This window comes from Colias croceus, chromosome Z (genome assembly GCF_905220415.1).
Source record: "Colias croceus chromosome Z, ilColCroc2.1".
Lineage (NCBI taxonomy): Eukaryota > Metazoa > Arthropoda > Insecta > Lepidoptera > Pieridae > Colias > Colias croceus.
Window position 1 is genome coordinate 15,736,260 of NC_059568.1, and position 24,168 is coordinate 15,760,427.

Consider the following 24,168-nt stretch of genomic DNA (forward strand, 5'->3'; position numbering starts at 1 on the left):
CTGAGAAAAAGGGTGTTGACAGACAGAAAACTTTAAAATTATTAAAGATATATTTTTATATTAGTTATGTAATTAAAAAAAAAAAAACATTTTTTGCAATTATTCCTGTATCTGTGCTATAAGATTGAACCGAATTTGAAGATTCAGAGTTCATAGGAAGTAAGTAACTGATTTTGTCGATTATGCGAAAATTTTCAGCATTAATGGTTGTATCTTCTGATTGGACTTGATATAGAAGTTTGATTGTATTGCAGCTTTTGGTATTATAGACCTGAGTTTTTGGCGTAAATATCAATTTAAAACATGTTAGCGTTCATGAATAAAAGGGTTGTAAGTTTATTTTTTTTTTACATGTAATATACTTAAAAATTCATGTTTTTTTTGCAATTATTCCTTACATCTGTGTTACATTGTACCAAATTTCATGACTCTTTGGACACAGGAACTACCCTGTAGGTTATTATTTATATTAGATTTTTCTGCGAATGTCTAAATTTGCGAAAAATTTAGCCGACAACAAAGTGATCTTATAAGTATTAAGGTTCCGTTTTTTCTTTTTGAGATTCAGAACCCTAAAAAAAAATGTTGTGTGGTTTTATGAAACCACGGTAAAAGTGAAACTTTTTTTCACACTATAGACATTTAACTAAAAATTATCGTATTTGTACGATAATTATCGTACGTATCGTGCGTCACGCGACATGCGCTACACAGACCAAAAAGTTTGAGACGATGTAATAAAAGTTTCACTTTAATGATTTCTACGCCCTTTTAACGGAACAACCTTGAAAACAAAATTATCAGTATCAAGAAAAACACACCACAATTTTTAAAGAAGTTTATTCAGTAATTTTGTACATACAAATCTACATATTGCTGCAATATTAGGCTCGATACATGTTTCGATATTTCACTATGAGCGTCTGAGTTAACATATCTAGATTTTGTACAAATAACGACTTTCATATTCTATCTATAGTTGAATGATGTTTTCGTGATTTTAATGAGGCAGAAACAATAAGAATTAATAATTCGCACAAGTGCATATAAAATTCAAAATTCGATTTCATAAAATACACTAAGCTCCAGAATTTCTAACAGAATTTCCTTCCTTATGATATATAGTATATATTTAGATCTTCGATAATTTTATTTGATATTTTAATATTTTATACAAATAGTTTAGCAGCCACAAAAGTGTCAGATATTGTGTTCACAGAGCGAGTGACGTATATAACATGTAAAAAGCTGCATCATAAGTTTCGTCCACAAAAATGTCAGGATTATATTTTAACACTACAACCTAACAACTAATTCATTATAATTTTGATATTGGTAAGATTATAACGGTCTAACGCAACATTACTGTTTTCGGGTAACTGTCACTACCGGTCGATGCATTTTGTGGACGCAAGATAACGCGACTCGAGGGCAACCAGCATCGTGCAATAAATAAAACTGATTAGTAATATCTCGTTATTTACTCATAATAAATATTTAAAAATTAATACAATCACAATACGAGAATTGACTAAAATGCTACATAAAATGAGACTATAGGTGACTGTATATGGGCCACAAACCTCGCTCTTTGAAATTGTAAAAACAGTTCCTATATACGGTCACCGTAACGTATAATAATGTATTTACATAAACATGCTTCCGATTGGATCTTACGGCTACAATATAACTGCTCCTACACGTACGTTTATACGAAAAAACTTTAAAAAGTATACAACATGATCACTTCATTTTATATAAACTTAATCATAAATACATGCATATGTATTATGTATACAAATTATAATAGCCCTCTTGTTTCAAAAGATGTTGTTATTAAATCATAATGTTGCTGATCGTAGAGCGGGTACACGTAAATAAAAACAATAAATAAAATATTCAACTTATTCAGAAAACTGTACAAGTTAAAAGGTTATTCCTTACAAAGTCCGGATGTAAACACATATGCATGGTTTCTTTAACACCATATTATTTCATTGTTTGAAAGAAATTAACTAAAAAGAGACTTTATACTAAAAATTCATGATTAAAACTACGTGATGAATGAATTCGATTGTGAAGTCCTTGTTATAAATAAAAATAATTTCAATATACAAACATATCAGAATATCACAATGTAGTGTAGATGTCGATATAAAAATGTTAATATACGTTCTTCACACTTATAAATTGTATTAAAAATTTCGTATAAATAGGTTAAAATTGATTATAGAACTCAATCATAACTAAAAAATACTTACAACGAATATAAAAATTAAAGATAGTATAACTTAAGTAGAAAGGAGCGGTATCTATACAACTGGGTAACAAATGAATTCATAAATCTTCATAAAGAGTACCTAAAAACGGTATAAATAACGATAAATCATTGCAGAGTTCGCAGAGGAATATTAGAAAAATTACCAATTTAGTTACCCAGTTGATAGATATTCGTGAAAAACCTTACATTACAGACATCATAAGTAAACGACTTGTTTATTTGTTTGAATCATATTTAAACCATTTTAATTGTGATGAGTTTGTATTAATCTCAGATTTTTTAATAATATATGAGTGTTAAATAACATCAGGGTCAATTTTAAATAGTACACTCATAATTAAATTATAGTTCATGTGATATAAAATTTCATGTATTAAAGCATGCATAAAATAAATTTACATGAAACAATACTGACTTTTTCAAACATCAGTCCATCAGTATACCTCTTTCTTAGTCCTCCTCCTCATACCATACCATTTCCTCTTTACTTTCAAACATTTAATTTAAAACTTCCTTATGTTTCTGTAATATAAAGTGTAGTTAAAAGATAAAGTTTAGTTAAAGAGAACAGAGTTGGGGTCCTCATTGTCCATCTGCTTGACATGCCGCAGCACATCCTTTTTGGTGATCACACCAAGTAAACGCCTGTAAATAAGATAAATTTTATTAATATTTTTATACTTCATTAAAAGTAAAAGGCTGATTTAGTTTGGAGTAGCTTTGTATGGATTCAATCAGGATGATTTTTTAGGTTGTAGTCCACGACACATTAAATACGTTGGCAGGTTACACGTATCGTTAGATATTTGTTAGTTCTTCAACATTCTGAATTTATAATGTCCTGTATTTAATAATGTATAATCTTTCGTGTGGTATTAAACATGATTTTGATTTCGATGTACTTACTTATAATTTAAATTAAACAATTTTGTATTTCTCGTAAGATCCTCCTGATATCATAACAACTAATTCTAATCGTAAAGGTACACGTTAAAGATCAGCCGCACATATTCACTTACCCGTTGTGCGTGACGAGCGTCTGTCTCAGACCAAGTTTGCGGAACATGTCCACGACCGTCTCCATGGGCGTCTGGTCGGTGACCGTGATGGGCGCCAGGTCGAGGATGCGCGCCAGGTGCAGGGGCGGAGGCCCGTGCCCGAGGGCGGCGCCCCCCGCAGCCGCCGCGCCGGCTAGTACTACTACCGACTGGCCGGTTATGCCCTCCATTGTGCGGCGTGCGTTCGCTGAAATTGATTTGTTTGTTAGGTCAGTGTGATTATGAGTACATATTAGGATCTAGTAACTGATTGTTAAAGGAACGCTTGCCATGCTAAGTGCGTTTTAGTATCAGCATACTCTTTACATTGGCAATAAATTGTGCGCGATCGAGGAATGGCATAAACTAGTCGGAATCTAAGACTCTGTTTGAGTCGCAGAGCTAGTTGAGTAAGTGTAATACGAATTAATAATAAATAACTTATAAAAGTGTTTGATCTCGTGGTGTCGATTGATGAATAATTCTACAAAAATAAGTTGAATACATATACAATGCTAGGAAACGAATCACTTATCGGTATATCAAATACAGTTGACTTGTTCTGATTCCTACCAAATATTTCGATCCAGCCTTGTCCCTAGCAAGGTCCCCAGCAAAAATCAACCCTATAACTCTAACACCCATATAAGTAGTCTCTCACCGATAGCCAAATTAAGGTCCCTCCGTAGCACGAAGCCGACCAAGTACTGCGACTCCTTGGAGACCACTACCGGGTACCCGTTGTGCTCCGTCTCCTTCAGAAGTGTCTCCACGTCGTCCACCGTCATCGAGTCTTGGGTGATCACTGATAGGGTTTCGTTGCGTCTGTAACAAGAGGATGGGGAGTATTTAGCAGGGTAATTTTAGTTAATATATGGCTTTGGCGTATAGGGAATAAAAATAGATTAAATTCAAATTCAAATTAAATAAAAATTAAATAAAAATAGATTAGAAGATAAATTTTCAGTTAAATGACAATGCGAGCATTTATTGGCGCAACAATTCTCATTTATATACAGTTCGCTTGACGCAATTAATAGGGCTTAGCAGGAATATGCGAAAATTGGATGTTGGCAATATGTATTAATTTCGCTATCTTATATTACATTAATTTTCTATCATTATTATCTATATATTACATTAATCAACGAGACTCGGCTTTGCAATCACTTTTTTTTTTTTGAGATCGATTCAGTAGTTCTTCAGATTAGCACATTAAAACAAACAAACTCTCCAGTCTTATATTATTAGTATAGATGACTCTTGACTGGATGGGTCTCTGGAAAATATTTACTGTTAGTAAACATATAACTATTCATTTTAATCATTCGCCATTTTGCTTGTTCAAAATAATTAAAAGGTGAAGCATGGTTATTTGCCTTCCCGTGGTAAAAAATGGTTCAGAATGTCTTAATAGTTTTTCAGATATTTTAAAATTAACTATCTATGTAGTTCGCCGTGCAATTCGCAACGTAATTGTAAGAATACGCACTTACACACATTCGCAAAACATAAGGAGTACAGGGTTCGATTCCTTAACATATTTATGCACATAAATTAATAGATTTTTTTCTCTTTTGTCACTATACTCGCAAAGCAAGAAAATATTCGGAGAACTTTACAAATCGATAACATTTGCAATGCAATTAAGTCCAAAATAAGTGTTTGGTCGTGATTTTCATATAAATAATCTTGGATCAATTTGTATGTTGTTTAATAAAAAAACATTAGATTTTTTTTATTAAAAAAATATATAATATTCGCTCTGCTTGTATCTTCTATTATATCTATGTATTTTTAAATCTATTTTATTCATTTCTATTATTAGCTTTGGCATGCCAGTGGTAAGCTTTCTGGCTTAATATGTATGATCACTTAACTCGAAATTTTCCTACCCTCTCTAGTAAAAAAACACACATATTTAGGCACAAAATAAGTTGAGCAACAATCGCCAGCAACATATAGCTAAGGCATACAAAATAAAATATCCTCCATATCATCATTTGACTGGCCGGTTGGCTTGGTTGGTAGTGGCCCTGCCTTCCAAGCTACAGGTCGTGAGTTCGATTCCCACCAGGGGCAAATATTTGTGTGACGAACATAGTTGTTTGCTCTGTGTCTGGGTGTTAATTATCTATATAAATAATTATTTAAAATTATATTATATAATTTATTATCATTAAATTACTAACACTTGTAAAGAATTTTCTTCTTTCTGTATGATAACGATTCAATCGCTATAATATACAGTATACACACATCTAATAGAAATCCAGTACCATAAATAAAACTATAATTCGAATATCACACATAGTGAGAAATAATAAATTTAAAAAAAAAGTTCATAAAAAAGATTAAAAAAAACAGGTCACGAATATTTCACAGGAAAGGGAACTATGTGGGTTTTTTTTAACGGGCAAATCCGCGGGCGGAAAGCAAGTATCTATATAATAATTCCACTTACTTGGGCTGCATGACGTCCGCAGCTAACGAGGTGTGCTGGAACTCGTCCTTGCTGTCTAGGAAGGGGTAGCCGTTGAGAGCTATATGTGCGTCGTATATCCCCTGCTTGCCGAGCGCATCACCAACCCACTTGGACGCCATAGCTGCAGCCATGAGTGGCACGATGTAGCGAACCCCGCCGGTTAACTCGAACATTATTACCACTAGCGATACTGCAATTGAAAAAAAAGGTTTATAGTTAGAGTTGTTTCTGCTGTAGGATGTCCACTGCTGGACAAGCCTATTGTTTATAGTATGGACGGTTAAATGAAACGTCATTATCACCAAGCATAAACTACAAAAAATTAAAGAGCGACTGGCGAATATTGGCAAAAATAAGATATGAAACAAAAGTTGGATTTATTTTGACATTTTTCCAAGATCCAATACTTAATTAAAACTTATAATACCAAAAAATGGTAGTCATTTTTGTTTTTTTTCCAAGATCCTGTAATTAATGAGGTCCAAACTCTCACCGGTCATTCTAGTGACACCGCCGAGCACGGCCGCGGCGCCGACCATAGCGTACAGGCCGGGCGTGATGCAGTCGTCGCCCGTCGAACACTCGCCGGAGAACAACCAGCTCTTCGGGTACTTGTTGGCTAGTTGCTCCACACCTACAAAATTTTGAGGTTAGTAAATATGCCAGTCAGAAGCATAAATATATTACTATTTGCAGATTAGCAAAAATATCTGCCACAAGAACGAGTTCAATAATATCTGTCTGCGAATCGAAATATAGCTATATATAAAATTGTGTCAGATATTATTGCCTCCTAGGTGACGTCACATATTAATTATGCTGTGAGAGGTTATCACAATTATTTGCTGTACATTTTCGTCACATAATTGCCTACTAATGCCAGATATTTTTGATGTATACGGGCAGACAGATATTATTGAATTCGTTCTAGTGACAGATATTTTTGCACATCGCCCCCTAGGCATATATTTTTGCTTGTGACTGTACCAGGCAGGAAACTGACACATTTACTTTGAAAATAATTACCTGAAACCATCATCATTATATGAGTATATACGAGTGTTTACTAAAGACTTTTTCGAATGCTAGAATAGTAGTAGTCAGTAAGAATCAAACTTATTAATTTTTGAATAGTCCGAAGATTTCTGTATCAATTTCACGCCCACGAAGTTTCGGTTATAGTCACCGATGATGATGATGAAAACTACGCACTAACCAATGCCCACGATCCGTCCGGGGATGGCACCGAGCGCCAGGCTGGGGATGAACAGGCCGCACGGCACCTTGATGCCGAAGGTGAACACCGTCATCACCAGCTTGAGTAGCAGCGCGAGGGTGAGCAGCCACATGGCGCGGTACACCCCGTCTCCAGCTGCCGCCTTCTCGATCGTGTTCACGTCCGTGAAGTTGCGGTTGTAGTCGCTGGTGATGGTGATGAGATTGGTGAATAGTTGCGAAATTTTGTCTTATTTTAGAGGTGTTGAGCTGTTATGCTTGTATAATCAAGTAAACAAATACCTAAGCACTGTGATTAAAGTTAATTAACAAATAATGAAATTTGCCTTTTCATTTATTTTTACGAAGAAATTAGTCACTAAATAATGTCAAGTCAGGACCAAAAAAATAACTGTTATTGATTAGCCCTGGAGGCGATTTAACTTCGATAACATATTCAAACATAATTTGTAAAGTACCTACCCCTAAATAAAACAGTAATTATTCTCACCACAGCGGATCAGTATTAGAAATGCCGCACTGATTGAACAGCAGATAGATCAGCTGACTCGTGTTCATCCTCGTGTACGGGTTGGGGTACGCAATGATGGCCGTCACGAGGGTCACCACCAGCACCTCGGTCACCGGGTACTGACCGAGCTTGGAGTACTTGCGGTAGCGGCACCAGTAGATGTTGGCCTTTATAAATATTGTTGCTATGCAGCCCTAGGAAGACAAAGGGTACATATAAAATCAAACTCATTTTATAAAAAAGGACTTGTGAATTGTGTCATTGGATAATGTTGTTGGAGATAAATCGTATTGATCTAACTTTTTTTAAACTTGATATTAGAAGTAAACTATTTATAAACTAATTTAGACCACATTATATGTATAGGAACTTATAAATTTTTTCACAATAAGAAAATTAAGCTGGCATTTTTTTTCAAAACGAATGTGGAAAATGTTTAAACTTACCCCAATAATACCTAGCCCCACAAACGGTATGAGCTCAAAGAACTTCCACGGCTTGTTGTATTCCACATAGAAGAGTACCAAATGTTCATTTCCAAAGGGATTGATCGAGCGCAGTATGAAGGCAGCTATGAGCGCACAGAAGAACGAACGCCATAAAGTTTTCAGTGGGAAGTAGTAGGATACCTAGAATATTAAGTGTTTGTAATAACATTGTTTAAAATTAGTTAGTGTGTGTAATATGAGGAAACTAGTAAATTGTTCAATAGAAAGAAATTAAATGCCACAATCGACCCATATTTTCGACTGAATAGAAAAAGTTAATAGAATAATTAAAAAAAAAAGACGTAATGTAATCGTTTCTCAATCAATCATTATTATTCCTATCATTACAATTTTTAATTTACTATTGATACTAAAATGAAATCTATAATATAAAAATGAATCGCAAAATGTGTTGGTAAGAGCATAACTCGAGAACAGCTTAACCGATTTCGTTAATTCTTTTTTTATAATATTCCTTGAGGTTCGAGGATGGTTCTTATGTAGAGAAAACGTGAATATGTACCACGGGCGAAGCCGGGGCGGGCCGCTAGTAGTTAATAAAATATTTTCTATTTTCTACAAAAAGGTATCGCCAATCAACATTATCGTCCTTGCAATGAGCGTCACGCTTGAGTAGTGGAGCGCAAAACGCATAAATTCCGACGAATTGAATAATGATTTTACGTATGTTTCAATATCTTCTAAATGTACATCTTTTCGTTTATTTTAAACGTACACAAATAAATTTAATGGATATAACGCAATACAATTATAATACTCATTTGAACAATAATCATACTATGAAAGAGAGCCCAACACACTTTCAGAATCACCAATTCTCCTATTACACAAAAATTATATATGTTTCATTATTTATAATCGTAATTTGTACTATTGTTAGTGTGAATATATTCTAATAATCTAAGTATATTACTACCTCTTATTCATTAGACATCCTAGAAGGGCTTTTGAAGCTTTAAAAAATACAAACCTCTTCAAGACTGAAGAGCACTCCACCGATGGGCGCTCCGAAAGCCACGGACACTCCTGCAGCAGCCGCAGCTGATAATATCTCACGCTTTTTGGCCTCATTGCGGCCGTACTTCGGAAACAGGTACGAGAGGATATTACCTAAATAAAAAAAAAATGTTTTAAAAGCGATTTATTTATTGTTTTCTATCTTATTTAGAATAATTTTGTTCACGGACAGACTGATATGGAATCACGTAAAACAATAAAATGCTAACAAACTTAATCTACTAAAATTGGTATAAATATTTCACCCCATTAATTCAGTTTGATGAGAAATACTTGAATTATTTTTATTATACAATAACCTGTTTTTGTAATGCTGATATCGTAAATAAACTATTAAAAATCCATTACACATGTCACATTAACCTTTCTTTTGCAACAAAAATATATTCTATAGTAATTTCTTTTAATTATTGCTGTAATTAATCATTGAATTATAAAAAGTCGACCTTCATTTATGTAAGTGCTTTTCTATTATTTTAAAGTTTTTTCATGAACAGTTAGTGGAAATAAGATGTTTTTGCTTACAAATACATAAGTATTACAGGGTGGCTCTGAAATACGTTGACAACTTATTTTACGATTTATTTTATTTTTCTTTTACACAGTATATCGGTGACTACTTTATAATAAAAATACAGTATTATTTTAATGTAAATATCTATTTATTTTCAAAAGAATCACCTTTACCTTTAATACAACGGCTTAAAAGTTTTCTGAAGTTTACGACAATTTTCCGTTCCTCCTCTTCAGATACTTTGTCCCACTCACGAGTAAGTGTTGCCGTCAGCGCATCTACACTTCTGTGTGATGTTGCACAGGCCCTCGCCTCTAGAATTGACCATACGCTGAAATCCATTCGATTAAGGTCTGATGAAAATGGAGGCCATTCCTTGGAACTTATGAACTCTGGGAAATGATCCATACATCACTACTGCACATTTGAGGCCCTGTGAGATGCAGCAGAGTCCTGTTGAAAAGTCCACGGTTGGTCACCGAAGTGCTACTGGCTCCAAGGAAGAACTACACTCTCTAAAATATCGCGTCGGTATATTTCTTGATTCATTTTCACACCTTTTTTTACGAAAACGAGAGGAGTTTTGCCTGTTGAGCAAATGCCACGCCAAATCATGACTGAAACCGGTCTTTGCCGATGGGGGATAATTGCTGTGGCTTCAGGGCGACTAGAAGAGTAAACTCTATCGTTTTGGCGGTTATGAGACTGTTCAATCTGAAAAATTTTTTCATCGGTGAAAAAAATATTTTTCCACCCTTCACCAGCGGAGCGCGCTTTCAGTAAGCGACATCTTTCAAGGCGTATTTTTTTATCTTTATCATCCAACCGCTGCGCTTTTCGTAGCTTATATGCTGTTAACTTGAGCTCATTTTTAACTACCCGTTGTAACGTTGAATGACTTACACCTAAATCTCGAGCCATTTTTCTTACCTTGGCTTGTGAATTGCGGGTCTATCTTTGTTTGACGATATGTCGAAGCCTAGGCGTCTTTACAGTTCTTTTTCTGCCTCTTCCCAGACGGTCACCAAGATGGCCAAGCTCATCGTAGCGTTTAATAGCAGAAAAAACTAACTGCCGACTGACACTGAGAAGTCACACTATCGCGTGCTGCCGCTTACCAGCCTCATATAAGGATATTATTGCACCTCGTTGAGCAGACATAGTAAAAAATGACAAATTTTTAATTTATTCTCTTCACAAATAACGTTAAGTTGGCGCCAAAACATGTGAAAATAATAATTAAAAAACAAAAACAACGCAGCATGTCCCATTTTTTAAATTTATTATTTTGAAATTTGTCAACGTAATTTAGAACCACCCTAAAAATAGCGTGTGTGCCGAGTACACGTGTCAGAAGTGAATCTTATTTGGCAAGATTCAAAGATACCAAAATCGCCGCCTTACTCCATGATGTCGCCTAACTTAAAAAAAAATATATATTACTTCCAAATTACAACTACTATCAATGAGCTTTTTATTTTGAAGAAACTTTCAATGAATAAGATATTGAAAAGAAACAACTTACCCAAACAGCTAGCAATATGGACCATAGGGCCTTCCTTGCCCAGCGACAGGCCGGAGGACACAGACAGTATCAGCCCCACAGATTTGATGATGAGCGTCCACTTGCCCAGGTAGCCTCTGATGATGAAGCCACTGAGGATTGTCTTTATCTCGGGTATACCTGACAATATGACATTTACAGTTTTTCAAAATACAGTAGAGAAATTTCTTAAAGTACAACACAAATTGAGTTAATAAAACCAATGGTCCCAAGCAAGGTTCCAAGTCTTTTTGATTAATAGTTATTTCATTCCCTATTTTATGTTTATCTTCTTCTCATTGTTTTCATTTTATGATAGGTATATTTTTATCTACAATGTATTAAGCTACGTCATGTCTTTGACTCGTAATGTTTTTTTTAGGTATTGTTTTAGTTATCGCTCTTGGATTGAGACTAAATGCTGATCGACTACTATCTTCTGTATTTAAATGCTCCACATTTAAGACCGATGTAAATCTGTTATAACCTATAAAGTAAATACAATGTCACTCACCAGACCCACACGCGTACGGCGCGAACATTCTCACTAGCGAAGCGGAAAGCGCTGCGAACGTCAGCGCCCAAACAATGTAGAATAGGTAGCTGATTATGTACGCTCCTGCCCCTTCCCGGGATTCGCCAAACACTTGCGGCCATGTTAACCACTGTGTAATAAAATCACATAAAAATATAGAGATATTGGTAAAGGGAAATATACAGCAGTGTGGTTAAATTTAACGTAAAACATGTTACTTATAAAATCAAGAAAAAATAAGGTAATGAAAATAAATCTAATAGTTTCATTATAAAATTGAAAACCAGCATTCATTATTAAATTACATATATAAAAATAAAATTACATAAATAAACCTTAAAATAATATATCACAAATAATAAATATTTGTACTAAAGAAACCAGATAGTTTACATACCTCAGAGCAATTCTCTCGATCAAACGTGATCTCATCGTTAGACCAGCAGCATTGCTCCCTATTGAACCAGAAGGCCTGCGGGCAGATACCGAACTTCAGGTCCGTCATCCACGACGCGCCGATGTCTATCACACCTGCGACTACACCTGTGCACACTCCCACTAGTAGAACGCACACCCAGCCCGACCAGGCGTCGTGGGCACCCTGTAGACAAAACATTTTATTTATATTGTGAATATGAATAGAAAAACTCACGGCCAGTTTCTGAATTGAGTATTTGACGTTAAGAATTTCTCAAACTATACTTAAATTTCGCTTAAATATTTTCTTGTATGTGACAATATAAGCTTTCTCAAACCTCAATAAAATCAATTCTCAATTAGAAAAACAACCTATATTACAATGCAATGTAACTTCTTAAGCTTCTTAAAATATGAACCAATAATCATTGCTACAAAACATATTATAAAAAATACTACTAAAATACATAAACTGTATATTCATATAGTATTTTCATATTATAACCAACTAAAAATTGAAAGAAATAAGTACTTTTATAGTGATAATAAAAAATCCTACCTTTATAAGATCCCATATTGAGTCCTGTCTCTTCTTGACTATGTATCTGTGTCGCATGCGATCCCTGGCAATGTCCCTCTGCCAGTCGATTGTGTGGAAATCGTCATACTGACCGATCCCTGGGATATCATCCGCTTCGCCTAAACAGTGAACATCTTACATTGAGATCATTATTATACTACTTTCCTTGGACTGAGATGACCCTTCTACCATGACCATGTTTGATAAAACATCTTTCAAAATATGTATTTCATGAACTGTGTTTTAAGCAGGTCTAAGCAACACATTATAATATTTATTCATGTTAGCACTTTTATTATAATTACTTTTTAAATATTATTATAAAGAGACAATCAAATAATGCTTGATTATATTTTTTTCTATATTTCATTTATTATTACAAGATCAGTTAGTTGTTCTGCACCATCTTAAGTTAAAAATGAGTTTCTAATTGCATTATCATTCCACTCACACAAAGAAAAGGTTTATAGTACCTAGTATGGTTTCGTGTGACACACACACAACCGCAAGGCCGAATTGCAATCACGTGATGTTTCAGACAAGACGATTGCGAATTTACTTATCGCAATTATTTTGTAATATTTATTATGTATGACAGTGCTTGGAAAAATATTAACTCTTTAAGCGGGACATTCAATACAAATGACAAAAATTTGGACATAATACGTTAGTTAATATCATAATATAAAAACTACAAAGTAAACAAGCGCAAACACAAACAAGCGTTGAATTTTAACAGAAACGGCAAGCGTCATTATTAGCTAATTAGCAAGCCAAACTGTATCTCACCTGGCAATCCGGAGAACATTACAGCGTCCCCTGAAAATGTCGTTTTATTCTAATTATGTTGCTAATACTATACTTTACTGCGTTTCTACGAACAGTTCAATTCATTTTACATTCAATATGGGTCTAGCACGGTCATGCTATTATATAGATAGAAAACAAATGAAAGTTAAAGTAACAAAAATAGTAGTAAATAAATTAACAAACAAAAAAAAACAAAAAGAAACGAAAAAGTTAATGACGAATGCACAACTTTGTTGTCTTCGAAATTCAAATGCCTAGTGTCAATGTCAAATCATGAACAGAGGCTCTGTTATAGAGCTGAGAGCAGATGTCATTTGTCAAACAGCATTGGAATGTTGCCATGCGATATGGAGCATTCAATTAAGTACCTATTTTTTGTGAATTTAACAGGTACCTAAATAATAAAAGGAAACTGAAAACCAGAATATTATCATACCAAGAAATTGATAATGACTCTTTTATTTTGAGTTAGGAATTAAATCCTCAGTACGCGTCACGTGATATTGATTAAAATTTAATGGTAAATTTTTTAAATAAAACATTCGTTACTGATAAAAGTGATGTTTTTATATGACGTAGTATCAATTCGAAATTTACACTTGATTGTGCTATAATAAATATGTATTATTAATTTACCTACAGCATCGCCAACCAATGGGACGGATTCATCGGTGTCCAAAACCGACTCTTCCATCATTTTGGAAACCGAAACGAAAACACAACACGGCCTTCTGAATTAGATTCGAAAACTGATATTTGTGAGGACTATAATCTTATCTCACTTGTACTTATACTGATATTATCAATAATTTTTATTTGGTATAATTTATCATTGGTTAGAAATGTAGAGAAAATGGCGTTTCCTATAAGTTAAATCAAGCTAATGCTATATTTTATCCTTAAGTCCATAAGGATTCGTTGTCCTCGTCTGCGACAATACAAATTCTTAAAATAAGAAATATCAAGCAAATTTTGTCCATCTATGAAAACATAAAGCTCAAAGCGAATACACGCAAATTGTCTATAATTTGGTGATATTTCTAGCGATGAAACTAAATGGATGAAAATAACACTGCAAACACATAAATACATCAGAATGTGGGAGCAGAGCACAACTAACACCACAAGAGATGCAAATGTAGCGAAACAATTGAGCGAAATTTCTGCATTATATGATGTTCTTACCAGCCGAAGAGCTGAAGTACTGAGCGATGTACGCTTGAAATGAAAATTATTATATTTATTCAAATGTTATTAGCTTTCATGTACACAGGAATGTATTGTTATTCTACTTTATCGTTGATATGATATTAATCTCTGAGAGAAATAAGATCTACCGTATCATAACAGAGATGCAATTGTATAAACAAAATGTTATCGGTAGACAAAATGTTACGGTTATTTAAACATAATATAAACGATAAATGATCTAAACTTTATTCCTTTTGTTAAATATATTTATCTGAAATACGTAAAAATTGTGCAATATAACATACAATTGAATGATATATTAAGCATAGCATTTATCCATAATTATATCTATTTATACATATAACTAGTATTATAGTTTACAAACGTTGTGCAGTATACAAGCTCTGCAGCATCTCGTTTACGCATTTATGCATGATATTGAATCTAAATGAAGTATAAAAACTCCATACTTCACTTATTTTAAACTTCGATATGAGTAATAGGTATATGTAATATATTTATTTGAAATCTAGCTCATCTAAACCTGGCTTTGATACTGTGATAAAAAATAAATGGTACAGATCGTTTACGCGTGTACCTTCTTTTCTTTGTGTACTAGTACTCTCAAAGGTTTGCACTATGAGTAAATAAAAATTTAATTATAAATTCTTCTTCAAAAATTTAATTTCGTAATTTCATCGTAGATATTAAGTCTCTTGCAAGAAAACAATTTCGCGCTGCATAAAGGGAATTTAATATTGTAAATATAGTCTCAGCAAAAAATGCAGTTTTAATTTTGCTCGACGTTACAAAGTTTATTACATTTTTACCTTTAATTCATGGGCGTAGCTACCGCCGTATCTGCCGTATCAATTATACGGGGCCCCCGCGCCAAGGGGGCCCCCAACGTGCGCTTTTGTCAGAAATCTTAACCCTTCCTAAGGGTCCCCAAACAAATTTTTATACGGGGCCCCACCAAGGCACGCTACGCTTCTGCTTTAATTATTATCTGTTGTTACCTTTTAAAGTATAAAATACGAGTAAACTTCATAATGAAAGCTGCAATAAACTAATTTTATGAAAAACATGTAACATTTTCCCCTTTAATAACTTCTCTTTTGTAAGTAAACATTTTGAGAATAATGATTTTATCATACAGTAATTACCACCATCAAGTGTTTGAGCGATATATCACTACATAGTATAAAACAAAGTCGCTTTTTCTGCTCCTATGTCCCTTTGTATACTTAAATCTTTAAAACTGCTTTAGGTTTACTTTTAGGTTTTTTTTATAGGAGTGATCGGTGTGGAAGGTTTTAGTATATAATTTATTAGGTTTTAGACAAAGCGGGCGAAGCCGCGGGTGGTAAGCTAATTATTTCAATAAATACAAATTCTCTGACAGCTAATTGAGTCCTAATAGCATTTTACCGTATTTACAAACATTGCAACTTTAAACGCTCAGAATATCCACGACTTTAATTGTATTTCTCATTTAATTATGCTATTTTTATTTGTTGCCGTTTATCGCCTTGAGTTTTTGTAAGCAAAACAATTTACACCCACACCCTACACTTACCCTTTACCTCTTTAAATATCGATAACGTTTGCTTAGCTTTCAATTTAAATTGAAAACGTTTAATTTTATTCCTTAATGGCTTTATTTCTAAACAGATAAAATGAACAAGTATTTTCGTATCGTTAAGTAATATAATGTCCATTCATAATTTAATGTTTGACTATTTAATTTATTTATAGTAGTGTATTACTTTATAATGGCTGTTTCACATCTCCTGGATTTGTTCTGATTAGATTATCTGGCAGTTAAAAAGACAAATGCAACGCCACAAAGTGTTAAATAGACTCTCAGGGTTCTACGTTTTCAGTAAGTGGTGAAACCGGCGCTAAATATAATACAAATTCTAACCTATACGAAATACGAAGTCTGGAGTTTTTAGCTTCATATTCACGGTACACATTTGTCTAGCAACAAAGTTGAATCAACATGTTGCGGAGTTGTCAACAAATTGCGGGCTAGTACTGCGTGTTGCAGTGTCGATAACAGGCAACAGCATGTTGAAAAGTTCTCGCCAGAGGAGCGACAACATTTAAAACAAAGTATTAGTAGCTCTCTTCTCGCCCATCAGCTACAATACTTATCAACTGTTATTCAGCAAATGTTTACCATGAACATAATGCTTCAAATTACATACGTATACATACACCCTAAAACACTTACAAGTAGCACTCGCGTCGCTGTACCTAGTGCCGTGTTCATACAGCTGGAAGGTGCCGTGACTCGTGGGTGTGGACGGCGTGTCGGCCGCGCGGTGCGGCCCCGGCTTTATGTTCACCATGTCATCGTCCCCGCTGGGCCCGCCGTGACCGTTGCCTTCATTTGTCCCCTGAATTATAAGGGTATCTTTAGACCCATAATTTTATTAATCGAGCCAGAGGACTGACTTCTATCTCTGTCTCGACTTGTATACCCATCGGATAACATAATTTTTACTATGATTATTAGACTTAATTAAATTGGACTCCAACGAGGATAAAATCCACCAGTCCCCTGGGTTTTAGCGCAGTACACACATGGAAACGGTGAAAATTTCTTACAAATCCTCCATCGAAAATAGATTAGAGTGCAGTCATTTACAATTATACTCATTAAACTAGCCCAATTCATAACTTTCTATCGTGAGGCATGAGATATTCTTATAAACAACTTTTTCGAATTTTTTGATTTCGTCAATGATTTTGAGAAAATCCCCCTATGGATACGTACGAGAGACAGCAGTTTATGTTCTGTTTTTGTCATTCTACCTGTAAACGAAAACTTTGGAAGGTTTCAGCAAAACGGCTCAGCCTACGTCTACCTAACGTGTTTATAGTGTGTATAAGTTCGGTATGCTATATGGAAATACATATTTATAAATGTATCTACATGGAACTGTTATAGTGTAGATATTTATTTGTATTGAGTTCACTATTTCGCAGTATCCTGATGAAAATTAGACAATATAATATGATATGTACGAAATAGTTAACGTGTGTGTGGTAATGATATCGTATTGTTATTTAAATGTAAATTTATTTTCTCCAGAACTGTATTTCCAAGTGCATGTCAATGATACAGTGTTAAATATATTCGATACCTAATCGCCATTTGTAATTTTCTACGATTTCCATAGTTTATTAATACGTGACGAATGTTTTTTGTTTGGTTTTTGGGTTTTTGATAAGGCTACGCGAAAACTTGTATCGCTTGGTGCATTATGGACTTATTTTTGTACAAAATTAATTTAAACAATTAACACTGGTTGGAAATCGTACTTACTACTAGAGAATAATTTTAATAGTACATTAGAATATTATGCAAAACGTATGTAGGTAGATACTTTCCTTGTGCGGTATAAAGATTTAAACAAACATTGTTGTGGAAATTCCTGTTATCGACAAAGCGTTTGTAATCCAGTTCGTTTTATTTCCGCTCTTGCCAGCCATTTTAAACTACATAATCGGGTTACAGTGCACGCCAGGTTAAAAGTCGTATACCTACTCGTTCACAGAAGTTCTATGGTACCTATTTTTTACAAAATATTCTAAAGAAATTATTATTGATGTTTTCATTTGAGAACACTAATGTTGAATTATTATTAAATATCTGCTTTACCGTGGCGCACTAAATTGCACAAAGACGTAACGTTCAAATTAGGCATGACGAAAGATTTTGAAATCCTCTTCCATAATGTGTGTATACGTTTACTATACAAGAAAAACCCTATATTTCGGTAATATACTTAAATTTAACGAAGATAAAAGCCATTTTTCAAAAAATATTTATAAACTGTGGCAAAACAGCTCGCAGGTGTCATGGCGTAGGTGTGACGTCACTCTTTAGTAAATACGTAATTATTTGTACGCATTGCGAAGAAAATTAAATAAATATTTATTTAATATGTGTTATAGAAACGAATTTCAAAGTTTATAAGTGGTGTGCAGTATTGCAGTGTGAATCCACATAAAAATAATGCTCAAAAATGTGTTAGTAATTATTTCAAGCGAGAAAATAATAAGAAATGATTGTATAAAGTGGGCGCGGAGAACCCCGAAACCACGTATTGTGAATTCGCAATTATATTTCTGTTCTGAGTCGATAAAGCATACGTGAAACAAAAGAAAATAAATAAAAATGCGTATTCTCAACATATTCATAACAACAAAATACATCTGACGTGAGTTGTTTATTTAAACGTGACGTCACGCGTGTTTTAGTCAAAATGGCCAACTGCAGAATTTCAATGTTTTATTTTATTGATAATCTCATTAATCTTAATGTTTTTTAGATTTTTAAGTCACTATATTTAATTTATTTAGTATACATTTTCCCTTGAAAACACTAATATGATCATTTATGGATACTGTCGTCATGCCTGTTAGACTTTGTATTAGGATCCTAGGCTTGACTCGGAATTATTGATATTTAATTCAGGGCTTACTATAGGATAACGATTACATTTACAAAAATATTATTTAGTGCGAAACTCACATAATATTTATTACCATTTAGTACTTAGAAGTATTTATTGTCACAACGATATAAATAAGTAATAGTACAAAATGTAAGAGAATAAATCTTTTAACACTACTGCGTCACAATCGCCGTCGCCTCGCACCACAAAATCACAAGTTGTATCCAATTATTGCATCTTGAGGAAACATCTCGAAACAGTCAAAATCAATAAGATATTATAACAAAACCTTCTTACCTTATCCAGGTTTAGACTCAACACTTCTTCTTCATATCAATTGAGCGTCTCGGAACTCTTACTTTATTTTATTCGAAAATGAGCACTGACGTCTTAGCCAAATCGAGACGAATTTCGTAAATAAATCTATGGGTATAGAATGAATATATGTACATACACTCTGATAGCAATTTCCACTAGCCAGGAGGAAAATTAAATTAAGTCCGAGCACAATTGCGTATCGAATATCGTATGAAACTCGAACCGTGTTTGGTAGCCGGAGGGTGATTGTAGCTACCCAGAGTACTGACTGCAAAAATCGATACCGCCCGCCTCACACCCGGCCGATGCACGACCGACAATACAAACATACCTAGTGACGTGTTTAGTCTGTCGATAATATTTAATTGATGGATTGTCTCATTCATAAAACAAATATTATATTGTATTATAAGTTATCATGATTATACAGACGATTATTACAAGACTATAGGGAGTTATTAGTCATTAAACATAATGCAATGTGTTGTAGTATTTTAATTTATATTATTCCAAATGCGTTTATTTTCGGGATATTTTATTAATTCGTGTGAATAATATATTATATAGTTACGAATTTACGATTGTAGCGATATAAATTTTCAGGTTTACATGAAATTCTTTAAATATTTATTAAAATTTCAAAAAAATCGTATTCTTACTAGCAACATAAATATCTTTATGTTAAATTTAATTTATAATTAAATTATTATCTTGAATTTTATAAAATTTAATCTCTTCCTTTAGTATTTAAATCAAAAGGTCAGTAATCAGACCAGACAGACAGTTGTAAAAACAGAGACCTATATTATATTATAAGTTTACTCTTTGATAAACTCGGAATTCAAATAAAGATTAGAGTTTAAAGCGACGCTTATGACGTGCGGACTAACTGCTTTACAATAAGGTCTGTAGAGTTAAATACTGGTAACATTGAATTTGTCTTAAGTCATAGAAAGACGGTACGTAAGCAACATAAATAATTGTTGTAGATAAAAAAAAATTGTAACTAAGACAATGATTATTATTAGTCATGATTTATAACATTCATCATGTTTAGATTAAAAAGTGCATACCTATGCAGTAACATTATGCTGAAGTTGCTCGATTGAAATTTTAATATAAAATTCGTGTGGTTTTTTTACCTCTTTTATTAGTAAGCTTTACTGAATGAGATACAAAAAAACAATTGTATTATATACGATTTCTGAATAGAATATACTGATAGACTACACAGCAACTCCCCCATCTCTATGCAGGTACAGTGCGACGGTCCTGCTGCGCGAGGGATATTATTGCAATACGCCTTAATTGGAGCAAACGCTCGATGAATAGATGCATTCAAGGCTTGTACATTCAATGCATAATCAAATCTACTTTAGTGGATTCACGAAAGGATAGCTTTAAATTATATCGCTGTTGTAGCTTGCTAGAAATTTCTGAATATTCAGGGCACATTTTACTCGTATTTCACGTTGAGATAGCTTATATTTTTGCATAAGAACAGTGTTAGTTGCGATTGTACCTATATGTAGAGTTTTGTTTACACGCGATATACCTATGCGAGTACGCAAGTGCAGACACGGGCATTATAACAAAGAGTTATTGGATCAAAAGAATTCAGTATATTATAATTTATAGCTATGTGGATACGCTATAAAATAGTCTGGATGGAATTCAATAAACGCTAAGCTCTTCCATGAATGCCGACTATTTGGAATTTTTCTCGAAAACTCTACCTGTGGATTCAACGCACTTCGGTCTGTTAATTCTCAAATCCACTTACATCTCCATGTCCCGGCTCTCGTGTGGTCAATTGATGCAATTGAATGTTCGTGAGTTCGAAAATAACTTAGTTAACGAGTGAACCGACATGCATAGAGGATCTTTAGTCTTCTACGAATAGGGAAACAACACTTCCGGACTAATATAATGCATAGCTTGTTGGGCTGTCTGTTTCACATCTTAATTGAACATATTGGAATACATTTTTGTATGAAATATTTATCAAGCCGAAGAGATAGATGAAATTTATTTTTCTTTAATTATTTGCCCTAAATACTGATAAAACCTAAGAGAAAGACCAATTTAATTTTGTTGTATTTAACTTGCAATGATACCAGCAAATGCTACATTGCATTTGTTTTTCGCTACCTACAGCGTACTTTTACAATCACATTCGTGCCAATTTTAACCAGTCAAAGAATAAAGGTATTCGATAATTACTAAATAATTAGATATTCAAAACGTTATAACAATCCGACAATTACGCGTCAAAAAAGTATTTTATGACCAAGTTTTTCTTATTTAAAAAACTAAGTAGTTTACTAAGTAGGTACTTGATGAATTTTGCGAGATTATACTAATTCAAGTACTTAATTCAAAATAACATCAGATAACAATAAACTCGATAAATATAACAAGTTCAATAAGAGCAAGAAATGAAAATCAATTCGCGGTTCTGGGCAAAAAGAAAGCTAGAATGAAGTTGTTTAGGTATATTTAAAATATCCTAGAATGCAATTAATTACTACGCCAAGCGGATTACCCAGACTGCCTGGGGAATCGCCCTGCCAATTCAATTAGAAAATTAACGCATTCATTTAATCCTGATACCAATTTACTTAACCGCTGTATTGTATGAGTTTTTGATAAATATGAAATTATGATATGTTGATGTAATGAAATTCAGAGTATTTTTTGGCATTGCATTCAGAATTAGACCGCCTTATTGGTATAGTAGAACGCGTATAGAATAGAATGGTTCTAATCCAGGTGCAGACGAAAAAAAATGTAGTCTGGCAGGATGCAGAATGATCATCTACTTATACATAGTCATATACACTAACACAATACTCCACTAGCAGCGACAGTGCTTAGCTTGTATATAACATTTATATAAATAAGATAGTGATATTACAACTTCTAAATACTAATATGAATTCTCATATAAATAAGGTTTACATGTTATCTAAAATATTTTTTTATCTACGGGTACAAATTTTGGCAATATTCAATTTTATTCATTTATCAATAAAGCATTTCCCTTAAACTATTTACAATTATCAAAGTTAGTCTTTTCAAAATTAATCAAAGTAAGTACGTATTGATTTTATTTTGACTTTGATTGTTCTCAAAACGCTTGCTTGCTGTATCGAACATTAACCCATTGAGCCCCAAGTGGCCCGATCGGTCCACGACACAATAGATTTTCTATTGTGTCTGTGATTCCGGGGCCTGAGTTATTTAACAAGTTTTTGGTTATCATAAAAGATAATAATAAGCCAAAAAAATATATAATGATATTAACAATATTATTAAAATAAAAAAAATGAAATTCTAAAGGACTTCTATTTTAATAATATATATACATGTCTGACTTAAGATTTTAATAATATATATTTTTAATAATATATTAATATATCATTTTATAAGGAAACAAAGCGGAATAGATAAAAGACTTTTTTGCAAACACTTAGGATGGGAAAATGTGTGCTTTTGTAAAGAATAAACATACTCCTAGTGTTTTTCAATGATTTTGATACTTTATGCTAAACAATATAAATAATAGCATTAAACTATTTACACCTTAATATTTTTTTAATAAAATTCCCAGACAATATAATGTGTGTATGCATTAACCATACATTTTCTTTTCAAATAAAGAATTATAAATATTTTACCTTTTTGTAAACAGACTGGTATGTGGTTGCCATTTTTGATACAGAAGACTTTAATGGGAAGCGCTCCATTGCAAATTATCTATGAAAAAAAAACAAATTATAAAACTTTTAAAAAGAACAAAAATAAGTACAATTTCACCTTCAGTTGCTTTAAATTTATTGTAAATATTATTGAAAAATAATACCTAATGTTTTACTTGTTTCTTGTTGTATGAATTGCATCAGAATAGTTTTGTATTGAAAAACTACAATTTACAACTTCTTGAAGTTAGAAAGATGCAAATGTTTTAAAATTCATTATTTTTAAAGAAGCAATACACATTAAAGTCGATGTAGATAGCAATGATTTCATAAGAATTCATAGGAAAGTTGAATGCTAAGTATAACTACACTACTTGCGCTAGTTGCGATGTAATTTTTACTTTACTATTAGTTGAGTATTACGCCCCCACAACTCGCAGGCGAAAGTTTCCATTACTTTGTATTATGTAAACATACCGATTACAGATATGTTACAACTATTTTCTAACACTAGTCATGCAAACTGCAAGTTACAATATGAAAAATATTTTTAATACCATAATTGGTAATTTGGGTTATTTAAATGTATACGCCATATGTTTACTAACCTAGATACAGATGAACATTTTCGATTTGAATCAATTAATTCTGACAAAATTGAGGCATTTGATAGGTTTGCGCTGTTCTGTATTGAAAAATCTAAATATTTCAACAAGTAAAACTTGTTACGGAATCGAAACAAGTTGCGTTGTCTTGTAATGCGACTCGAAAGTCGAAACTAGTTTTGGATTGTGCGTCAGCCGTCAAATGCGATGTGACAATTCGAATCTCGATTGATTGATTGTCAACATCACAGAATATAATATATACTTTGTATATTCATAAAATAAAATATTGAATAATAGCCATTCATAAAATAAAATATTGAATTGAAATTACTTTGTATAGGTAAAGGCAAGAAGCTTATATCTAATACACTGGAGATTGCACTATGACCATTGACTTGTCACA

General features: G+C 33.2%; 1 protein-coding gene across 6 annotated transcripts; it reads right to left on the reverse strand.

Annotated features, from left to right (window-relative positions):
* Positions 1-824: 824 nt before the first annotated feature.
* LOC123705091 (H(+)/Cl(-) exchange transporter 5) lies at positions 825-23,950 on the reverse strand. Of its 6 annotated transcripts, none has more exons than XM_045653708.1 (18): positions 23,766-23,950; positions 23,137-23,215; positions 16,906-17,071; positions 14,661-14,693; positions 13,455-13,484; positions 12,645-12,784; positions 12,066-12,269; positions 11,648-11,798; positions 11,116-11,274; positions 9,030-9,169; positions 7,997-8,179; positions 7,530-7,744; positions 7,020-7,225; positions 6,297-6,437; positions 5,783-5,993; positions 3,980-4,143; positions 3,301-3,526; positions 825-2,926 (listed from the first exon to the last, which is right to left on the reverse strand). In XM_045653708.1, exons 2-18 carry the CDS (start codon positions 23,203-23,205, stop codon positions 2,836-2,838), a joined length of 2,529 nt encoding a protein of 842 aa, XP_045509664.1. In that variant the 5' UTR covers positions 23,206-23,215; positions 23,766-23,950; the 3' UTR covers positions 825-2,835. The 6 variants fall into 6 exon arrangements, with proteins under 6 accessions (XP_045509664.1, XP_045509665.1, XP_045509667.1 ...); XM_045653709.1 differs by lacking the exon at positions 23,766-23,950 and adding an exon at positions 23,322-23,340; XM_045653711.1 differs by lacking the exon at positions 14,661-14,693.
* Positions 23,951-24,168: the final 218 nt, after the last annotated feature.